Raw genomic sequence first — 11355 nt, 5'->3', positions numbered from 1 at the left:
TGTTTCTGCACAGGATTATAATTATTAATGTATATGCCATTTAAATAACTCACGCATAAGATATGGGCCAATCAGTCTAACAAAACTTCCTGCGCAAAGTCCGTAATCCATATGCTTTACCTACATAAACAACTCGCCATAGGCTTGTTTTCTCACTTTTACAGCATCTCTCCACCACCATCCCACCATGACATTATTCTCCCCCCTAACTCCCGTTCTATAACCTTCTAAAGCAGTGATCTGTTTACCTGCTAACAAGCTAACTTCGTTCTCCCTCCATCAGAAAGCGAAATGACCTTTCCTTTCCGACCACCCAATTATAAGCTAGACTTTCGCCCCTCCTCCCATCTCCTTCCCACTTGCTGCGAGTGTAATCACCACCTGTAGCGCGTTTAAACACTCCTCCGTGAGCCTGAAATTACACCGACTCCCAGAGTGCAAAGCAAACATTACTTCATACTAACCTGCCTGGAATCTGTTAAATACGATGAAAACAAATAATTCTTCCTTGCTCAAAAACACTAACAGTATTTATACACACGTTTCTTTATACTAACTGACATGAAATCTATTTTATACATTAAGCACAGCAAATACTTCCATGCACTTTATCAAGCGCTGACAACATTTCTGCGCAGATGAAGTAATCAAATGTTCATCAATCACATTTCAGTCTCATTCTGACATCCAAATGTAAACTTGCTCCATGGATTTACGATGTTCCTCCTGGCATGAAGATAGCAGCCTCTTCGCAATACTCATTTGTTTTCACAGTTCTTTCCGGGTGCTTAACCCAAAGGCCTAAATCTTTGAGAACAAAATGTATATTGTAGGGTAGCACACCGTTGTTTGCACAATGTTCTCCAATCCTCAATATTAGCCTTTGCATGCTCACTGGAGACTTGCCCAGCCCGAACAGCACGTAAAAACTGAACTACATCATAATGGAACACCTTCACGCTCCAACCGGTGGCACAGCATTGCTCAATTGCATTTGCAGCCAAATTGTATACTTCATTTCTATTTCACCACTTTGCTCCTTTTTAAATGCTTTTTCCACTCAACCACGTGCAAACGTGCACCTCCAGCAATCTGTTTTGTTAATACGGTGATAAAAGCTGTTTAGCATAGAGGCAGTTAAAAATGCTTTGTGATTTGGCCCCTGAGGTGACTCGGGTGCTAAAATCAAAAAATAAAAACGTTGCAAAATATGTGAATCTTTTAAACAGTATTCCATCTGCTAAATAATTATAGTTTTAATGCCCTTCTCAATTTGATCCTAGCCTGAAGACTTCTGAGTATGTACTTAAAACAATGAAGGAACTAGGTGGTTAGTAGGATGTTGATATAAAAGATGTGAGTGAGGACCATGAAATAGTGTTTCATTTGATTTGTTGAATACGTATGCGAGAAATGGCTATCAACATTGTTCAAAGGTATATGATACTTATCGAAACAAATAAAGCAGTTTTCAAAAACGCAAAGAGCTTTAGACAGAGAAGAGTAAGTTACAAAAGGGCAAAAATTTATCTCGGAAACAATAGAAAGCCATCGTTATGAAATATCATATAGTCTTAATTGCATTAATTTTTCCCCCCATTTCATCTTAAATCTCTCCCAGCCTCCTTTTCCATTCGATTATTGGGGCCCATATCCTCCGTCCATCCTCTTTTTTTTCCCTCCCTCTTTTTTCATATAGGGCCATTTCTAAGATATATATGGCCAGTACCCGAGAGATCCATTGCTGTAATGTTGGGGGGCTAGGATCCTTCCACAGTGTGGCTATGCATAGTCTGCTGAGGGTCATGGCTAAATACAGAAACTCATGATGAAGAACATCTACACCCTCCCTCACTACACCCAAAATCATAACTTCGTCAGTCAAAGTTAGATGAATCCCCAGAGAATCGGCGAAAAATTGTTCAAAAGATTTTTTATATATATCGAGAGAGGGGCATGATGCAAACATATGAATTGTATCTGCTTGCGTGGATTGGCACCTCGGACAGATGCCCCCACTATTTCCCCCCCCACTGCGCTATTTTGTGGGGAGTGTAATAAAGTTCAAACATAGTTTTATATTGTTGAGATTGTAAATTTGCCACTCTTATGACCGAATTTGACAGTTTTAATGACTTCTTTGCCTCATTACCTGTTAGACCTAGTTTGACTCTCCACTTCTCATACATTCTATCACAATCATCCTTTTTATAGTTACATATTTCTTCATATAGTTGCGAGATAGAGAATCCCACTTCTTCCCTTACACATTCCAACAATTCGATTTTTTGGAAGTTCATGTCTCCCCCCTGTTTCTTTAACAGAACTGACCTCACTTGTAGGTACTTAAAGAAGTCTCTGCGCCCTAGATTATATAAGCGTTGTGCCTTCTCAAAAGAAATCAGACCGGTTGCCCCTATAAGGTCGCCGATAGTTTTAACCCCTAATGCACGCCCAACTCCTCATAACTGGGTCGTGAAATACCCCCGGCAGCGATGGGTTCCCATACAGAGGGGTATAATAGTTCATTCTCCCTAGTTTTAATTTTCTCCTTATCCCTGACCAGACTAGCCTTGCGGGCACCAAGGTCTTGAACCTTACTTTTTTATGATAACTCCTCTCCTCATATGTAAGTAACCATTGATTAGAGTTTTTCACTACGAGTTCATATACGTCTGGGACACCATCTCTACTTCTCCATCTGTCTATAACACTCCCCCCCAGCATGCCTCTGATGTATTGCAGGACCGTCGCCCAATAATATGCCTTAAAGTCCGGTAACGCCAGCCCACCTCTCTCTCTAGGGAGTGACAAAATTTTTTGACTGCGGCGTGTTTTGCCCTTAGCCCAAATGAATCTATTTGTCACCTTCTCTAACTCCCTGAACCAGCTGTTGTTAAAGATTAGTTGTATGGTCCTAAATAAGTAAAGCACCTTTGGCATAAATACCATTTTAATAACATTGCAGCGACCAATTGTTGTTAAGTGTAGGTTGTTCAGTTTGTCAAAATCAATTTTGGCCTTGTCTATAATGGGACTTAAGTTCTTCGACACCACTTTAGAGAGGTCTGAGGTTATACGAACCCCCAGATATACTGCTGTCTCTACCACTCTTGGATCAACTAAAGATATTTTCAGATTTATTACTACTTGGGTCTTGTTTGCATTTAATTTGTACCCAGACAGTCTTCCAAATGCGGCCGCTTCCTGTTCTATTTCACTTAGGGCTGACACTGGTTCGCTTGATGTTATGGCCAGGTCATCCGCATAACCTAGTATTTTAGTTTCATGCCTGTTCAGCGCTATGGGCAAGATGTTTCTGTTCTGCTCTATCCTCCTAATGAATGTATCTATATATAAAGCAAAAAGTAGCGGGGAACAGGGACACCCTTGCCTAGTTCCTCGTCCAATATCTATTATACCACTCAGCTCCCCCATGGTTCTAACCCTTATTTTTGGATTGTGGTATAGGGCTTTCAGAGCCCCCACATAGCCCTCCCCAAGATTCAACTTTTCCAGCGCAGCCCAGGGAAATCCCCACGAGACCCTATCAAATGCCTTCTCAGCATCTAAAAGGATCAGCGCCATAGGGTCTTGTGAGGATGCCGTGCCATCAAATAACGTAAGCACTCTTCTGACATGCTCCGCTGCTCCTCTCCCAGGGATAAACCTGTGCTGCCATGGAGAGACGATCTTACCAATTACTGTTCCTAGCCTATTTGACAGCATCTTTGAGTAGATTTTCACATCGCTGTTCATTAGGCTTATCGGCCTATAAGACCCAGGATTGGTTGCGGGTTTATCTTTCTTCAGAAAGACTGTCATAGTTGCCTCTCCCCATGATTCCAGAAATATCGCACCCTCTTGTATATTTACAACCATCTCATATAGTTCTTCTTCTATCTCGGCTAAAAATGTTTTGTAAAACTCCAAGGGTATAGAATCTGGGCCAACCGCTTTACCAGACGGTAAGTCATAGATTGCCCTCTGCATTTCTGTTTTATTAAATGCCATCTCCAAGGTCCCCCTCTCCTCTGTCGTTAGTTTCTCTAGTCTGACACTCCCTAGATACCTCTCTATATCCTCGCTAGGTGCCATATAGTCGGCTTCATATAGCTTCTGATAGTAGTCCCGAAAGCTAGCATATATACTCTCGGGTGTTATTGCAACACTTCCGTTCTCTGTCCTAATCTCAGAGATATCCCCCTTAGTAGCAGACTGCCTAGTTTGAACAGCTAGCATGCGGCCTATCTGCTCACTATACTCATATTGATCCTTTCCCCATGCCAAATACTTCCCTGCTGCCTTAGACGCAAATAACTCCCCAACCGTTGCCTTAGCCATAGCAAGCTCATATGTTATACTAACAATATCCTGATTTGCCCTGATTGCGTTACTAAGTTTGTGTTCTAGTCTGGCAACTGCCCTTATTCTCGTTTCTACTTCTTCCCTCTCTGCCTTATTCCGCCTAATTGAGTACCTAATTGTCTCCCCCCTTATACCTGCTTTCAGGGTATCCCACACTACTGCAGGTGGGGGAGAGCCTTTATTAGGTACAAAAAAGTTTCTCATCCATTCTTTCATTAGGGCGGTATACTCCGAATCCTGTAGCAGGGCTCTCTCAAATGTCCAATTTGTCACTTTCTTTTGTTGGGCAACAGTTGTTATATCTAAGATTAGCGGGTTATGGTCGGACATTACCCGGGGTAGTATGCTAATCTTTGCGATGGATGCTACTGCTGGTGATACCAGAAAGTAGTCTAGCCTTGCTAAAACCTTATGAGGGGCAGAATAATATGTGCTACCGCTCCCTAAGTTATTTTGCAGCTCCCATATATCTACTAGACCGTTATCACACATCAATTGAATCAGTGCCCTGTGGCTTCTCTTCTTCCGACCGGAGAATTTCCCCGGATCGTTCTTCCACAAGCCATTCAGGCCATTGATATTTAGGTCTCCGCAAACTATTAATGGCAGAGGCCAGTTAGCTATTTGTATGTTAACAGAGTCCATAACCTCCGGATCGTCTACAGTGGGAGCATACAATGAGCATAGTGTGAAAGTAAATCTCTGCACCTGGCACTCCACCAGAACCCATCTGCCATAGCAGTCTGATTTTTGCCTGTTTACAACCACACAACCATGCCTTGCTAAGATCGCCACCCCTCGTGTTGTTGTTCCTTGGGTCGTATATGATACTAATTGGTATCCCAGCTGTTCTAAAAGCCCCTTTTGAGAAGCCTCTATATGTGTTTCTTGCAGGCAGATCAGCTCGGCGTGGTTTTCAGGAGAGTTCTATTTTAAATACTATTGGCAGACCTGAAAACAATATTGCTCTTGTCGTTAAATGGAGATTAACCGATTTTTCTAGGTGGATATGGGCTGGGAATACTTTTGGAATACCCGCATTGGAGCACGTGTTTGCAAACATTCTAAGATAACCCCACTGTGGAACACCTACCACTCAGATGATTCAATCAAATGAAAAACGTATGAGTAAATCTTTTTACAACTGTAAATCAATGCTATGTGAACCACACAATCATTAAAAATCTAATTTGCATCTTTACTTTGAGCACACAGATTTGTGAAACAGCGTTCAGAAGTTATTGCAAGAAATTATGTACAAGTTACAATTTATTAAACCTGTAAGGAAAACATATGTGGGCCATCTCCTAAAGCAGGAACACAAACAGAGGCTTGATGTATACAATATATATACACAACAAATTTGTACAGTTGTATCACGCATTGCCAAAACAGAGAGTGTATGAGCAAAGAACATATGGGCTCCTGCCACTATAGTGGTCTGCCCGCCAAATTTATTTGCGGGCAGATCCTAGGTTTGGCCACAGCAGAGACTACTCTGTCTCCGACGTGGCCAAACTTCGCTGATGGCCCTGAGCAATACAGACTTTTAGTAAAATGGCTATGTCTGCCCACCCAATTTAAATGGATGGACATCATTTTTTTTGTTGTTCTGTACTAAAAAGTAAAACCAGGTGATAAGAAACTCTAAAAACCATTCTAATGATACCCCTACCATGGGAGAAGCCTCCCATGACGACCATTACTTTCTTCATTTTCAGGATTTTCCTTTTGAGAAAAAAAGAATACTGTTTGTTGCAGGACTATCCCCCAGATTCATCATGCTCCTCTTTTGCGAGTCCTTAATAGCGATTATTAAGGAATCTCTATTAAAGACTCGCAAAACGGGATGCATGTAGAAATTGCAAAATTTATAGCGATTTCTACATCTTCCTTATTTGCGATTCGCTAATTGCTAATCGCAAATAAGGAATTACTCCCCATTCATTGCTATGGGCCTAAGGCCCATAGGAATGAATGGGGAGTCAATCCTTATTTGCGATTAGCAATTAGCGAATCGCAAATAAGGAAGTGATTTCAAGGGTGCCAGAGTGTCCAAAGGACACCCTGTAGCACCCCTGAAATGGTGATTTACACTGGTGTTGCGCACACACATGTCCAAAGGACATGTTGTGTGTGCAACATTGAACTTAGAAAAATGCACTAAAGTTCATTTTTCTAAGTTTTCGCTATTTAGCTCGAAGTCAGACTTCGCGGTAAATAGCGGCCAAAAATTGCGAATTCGCAATTATAAAATCGTTCATGAATTGCATTTAAGGGATTTCAAATTGAGATTCCTTAAATGCAATTCTTCACACTTTAGAGATTTCAGATTTTGCGAACATTGCATTTGGGAAGATGAATCCCAAATGCAATAAAAGAGCTCGCAAAGGGCCAGATTAGCAGAATCTGGCCCTTTGCGAGCCGATTTTACCTTTATGAATCTGGCTGATAGTCCTTCTGACGCAGCCCTGCAGGAAACAGTAAAATGAATTGACAAGAACCGCCATGAAAGCGGTTCCTGTCAATGCATTTGTAAATTACCACTTGCTCGGAGGTCATGTATAAATTAGTTGGGTGGCATTTCCCCATAGCAGACCCATGGGCCCGCCCAAAATCTCAAAAATGAAATAAATCACGATCTCTGCTAGCAATTGCTTTAAACAGTTTAATGAATGTTTACAAGAACAAATAACGCTGAGGTGCTCAGTGCTCAGTGCTCAAGTGATCACAAAGTGATATATTTGGAATTGAAAAAACTAATAAACAAATTGGATAAAGCTAAATCAACCAGGACAATTTGTGATATATTTGGAACTGAAAAAATGAATAAAGAAATTGGATGAAGCTAAATCAACAAGGACAATTTCTAATAGAAATACATGAGCTACATTTCAGAAACTATTGGCCAAAAAAACCCTTGTGTCCTCAGTGTTTTGACTTCATAAGAAAATCTAGAGATTATCATTAGGAGGTAAAGAATTAGTGTCCAGGCATCAAGATTGATATTTGGGTGAGTGTGCCAGCTGGTCACTTTACAATTAAAGGATCCAAATCAACTGAAAGAACTAGGTAAACAGTTGCACTAAATTGAAATAGGTGAGCTACGTTTTTTCCACATTCCAAATTATCTCCACCTGGAAAGATGGTTAATTTAGCAATTCTTTTGGTAGAATATTCCAGAAAAATGGAATACCACAGGTAACCAGTACTGAGTCAGACCATGTTTTTAAGCGACTCACCTACCATTATCACTGAAAACGGTGTATCGATGACAGGTGAGTTTGACCGGCTGGAAAACTCACTCTTATTTTCAGCACTGGAGGACTCTATTTATGTCCTAACTGAGACCTTTTTTATAAAGTTGAAGCACTGTCATCACAAGTCGTTATTTGGTCACTAATTCATGAAATGTAGCTCAGGCATCTCAATTAGGAATGATCATGGGTGTTTCTGCCATAAACAATTGCCCATTATTTGTATTTACACATTTTGACACTTCACAAAATATCACTGTATGGGCACTTGAACACTGAGCACCTTGCCTTCTTTTGTCCATGTATACATTCATGAAATTGTTCAAAAAAATGATTGGCAGAGATATGTGATTTATTTCATGTCTGAGATAATGTTATCTCATAGATTATCAGTTCTGAAAACAACGATATGATGCAATAATTGTTTTTGTATGTATATTGGTCTTACGTTTACCCAATATTAAACAAATCAATCTCCTGTAAATATGAGTACATATAAACTGATGGCTACACAGTTATTATGTATTAAAATCTCCTAACCTTAAAAACTCCATAAAACGATAATTTTCTAAATTAATTAATTTTGTTATAAGTGCACATCAGTACCCATTTAATTTAAAAGTTTACAAGTATGTCAACATCTGTATTTCCTTGATATGTTTTTTATGACTATTTTGAAGACACGTGATGACATTTCTAAGCTGGAATCTGGAAAATAAGTGAATCTGGAAAATGGGCGAATAATGACGTTCTTGACATAAATTGGAATTACCATTATGGGGGCTTCATTGGCAAACATACAATTTGTTATAATAATAAGTGGTTGCCACTGTCCTTTACTACTAGAAAAATTGCAGGATGTTCATGAATTAAACACTGGTGTCCAGCAGAAAAATCTTGTTATGTCTACTTTATTTCAGTATTGCACATACACGTAGCTTGGCAACCACTCCTTACTAGGGAGTCAGAACGGCAGTCCTCTTTTAAGGCTTGACAGTTTATATATTTGTCATGGTACGGACAAGGATTGGCTGAAATAAAAAAAAAGAGTAAAACTCTGATTAAAGTGAATACTTTAGAAGAAAAACACACACACTTCTTCAAATCTCTCATTGTTTACACCTCTAAAAGTGGACGCTAATGGTACAATATAGGCAGGTGGCTTGCAGCATTACTACTTCTATTGGATTAAATAATTCATAGGTGACAACTCAGAGGAATTCAAACTGGCATTCTCCCATAATGATTCCCACCAATTTATAAAAATTGCATGGAACTTTATAGATGTTTTGGCACCAAAATCAATGCGATCAGCTAAGCCCGTTTTTCAAGAGAAATACATTTTTATTTAAACAGTCAGCAATTTTCAGAGGCTGCAATGTTATCCTATGGAATTCTGTAATTCCTATATAACAGCAGTCACCATTTTGTTTTGTAATGGCGAATTGTGATGCACCAATGTGCCAATTATAAAGGCTATTACGGTTGAGTCTGACATCACAATGTCTGCTGCAGAAGCTGAGATGAAAGGCAGGTCAGGTCACTGAACATAATTACAGTAGCTGTTTAAAGTACCAAATGGAACTTCTCGGTGAATTGCAGGATCCTTATAATGTATGGCATGGGGTACTTTATCCCTTGTATCACACTGCATTTACCCCATTCTTCTTTATTTCCCACAGTCACTTTGTCAGTGGAGCACTGTAGATAGTCATGGTAAAAGTAGAGTTAATAAAGAGAGGGTTAACTCAATTTTGAGAGTGAAAGTGGCCCAATACTATGGGGCCTATTATGATGGAGGATTTTCCGCATCCTCCGGGCCGGCGGAAGCCACCGCCGACCCGGAGGATGCGGAAAATCCTCTGCGGACCCACCAAAGACCCACCGCCACATTAGGATGGCTGGTGGGTCCTGGTTTCTGTCCGCAACTTTTCCGCCGCGGTTGGCTTACAACCACGGCGAAAAAGCTCGAATATGGTGACGGTGTCTCTCAGACACCGTCAGCCAGATTAGGATGAGCTGTGAAACATGCTTTTCCGCGGCGGCATTTCCGCCGTGGAAAATCATGTGTAACTTCACTGCGGGGGCCCGTTGCGGGCCCCTTAGTTGAAAGGGGGTGGGGGGTGCACATGGGGGGTTCCTATGGTACCCCCCTGCATTTGTATGCAGAAAGCGGCAGGCACCGCGCGGTGCCTGCCACTTTCTACATACAAATGCAATGCGTGCATTTTTAACATTGCTGCGTGTGCAGCTTGAAGCTGCACCCGCCGCAATGGTAAAAATAGAGGATGTGACCGCCAGGGTGGAGGTCACATCCTAATTGCACAGGAGGGAACTCCGCAGCCCATGCGGAGGTTCCCTCCTACTCTATGGTGGCGGACGGACTCAGGTCCGTCCGCCATCATAATCGGCCCCTAAATTTGATACGCTGTGCTTCAAATAGATTTCCCCACAAATCTTTCCAAATGTGGAGAAGGGATGCGGGGGAGGATTGTTGGATGTAGGAATGTTATTTTACTTCGCGTGTGCATAAATTTGAAAGGACTGCCATTATTGATGCCTTTGTATATGCTGTTATGAAGAAAGAATAACAATTTAAAAACAATATAGTGCTGTCAGGATCCCACCTGACCATTGTGAATAAACCTGATTTTATCCTCAATAATTAGAATTATTCTTGATTGCCCACATTTGAGTACTGAGACCAGCCTATAGGTTTAGGGTAAAGCTTGGTTCTAAGGATACATAAAATGTAGACATTTCGCATTAGGTCAAAATCTTTGAAGTGATCACATGAAGTTATGGGTAGCAATACTGCATATTATGGGGTCTCTCTCAATTTCTATCCTGCTGTAAGCACCCACCATGTGTACCTGCATGTTTAGAACTGTACCTGTAAAAGATCATTTCATTATATGCAAAGAGTTAAACAATTATATTGCCTAGGGTAGGAGGAAGGGAACATACTAAGACAGTAAATGAGACAAACTTTCAGTGATTTGAGGGATAAAACATCAGATATAATGAAAAGTAAAAATCTCTTTGCTGAGAGGTTTTCTGCAGTAGATTAAAAAGTCAACATAACAAAAGATTACATCTATCTTAGGCGAGGTTGTAAACTGATAGTGCTATTATCTCAAAAGTTTCTATCATTTGGAAACTCCTTGAAATTTGAGAAACATAAGCTCCACAAGTGAGATTGAATATTTTTTTATAACTGAGAAACTTACTGCACAGCCCTGCATCACAATTTGTCAGACATCTTGCACACGGAGTGCCTGCTTCATATGGCAAACCCATCCTTGTGTATTCATTGCCTCTAAAAAGGTATAAAAGAAAAAGTGAGAAGTGTAGCAAATTTCATTGGAAATAGAGAAAAAAGCACGCTTCAACAATTTTGAGCAGTTATGAGTAATTAGTAAAACATCATATTATCCCAAATACTCTTTTGCAAAACTTTTATTGCATATTGTGAGAAAGGTTCACTTTTTGTAGATTTGCCCTCCAATTTTGTTACTGAATTGTATTGCTGGTTGTTTGACTGGGGCGCTGCTGTCCAGTGCCTAGAGTTTGTACTCTGATCCCTAAAGCATGTTGAAATTTGTAAATCCCACATTGCTTTATTTAAATGTCATTTAGGGCCACGGTATATGGTGATGAAATACACCTGTGGCATGAAAGTAAAATATCATCTGTGGATTGTAGCACTTACCGTGGCATTCAGTGTTAA

At 40.4% G+C, this 11355-nt stretch overlaps 1 protein-coding gene across 1 annotated transcript in view; it reads right to left on the bottom strand.

Annotated features, from left to right (window-relative positions):
* Positions 1–8531: 8531 nt before the first annotated feature.
* Positions 8532–11355, bottom strand: part of LOC147706972 (cysteine-rich venom protein-like) — a 229107-nt gene continuing 226283 nt past the window's right edge. Inside the window, exons 7-8 of the mRNA XM_086925608.1 lie at positions 10856–10944; positions 8532–8656 (exon numbers count right to left, since the gene is read on the bottom strand). Coding sequence (XP_086781734.1) covers positions 8532–8656; positions 10856–10944 — 214 coding nt within the window. The remainder of the gene's footprint in view (positions 8657–10855; positions 10945–11355) is intronic.

This window comes from Lissotriton vulgaris, chromosome 6, assembly GCF_964263255.1.
Source record: "Lissotriton vulgaris chromosome 6, aLisVul1.2, whole genome shotgun sequence".
Classification (NCBI taxonomy): domain Eukaryota; kingdom Metazoa; phylum Chordata; class Amphibia; order Caudata; family Salamandridae; genus Lissotriton; species Lissotriton vulgaris.
The sequence above is the reverse complement of the archived record's forward strand: the minus strand, read 5'-3'. Positions and strand labels throughout refer to the sequence as shown.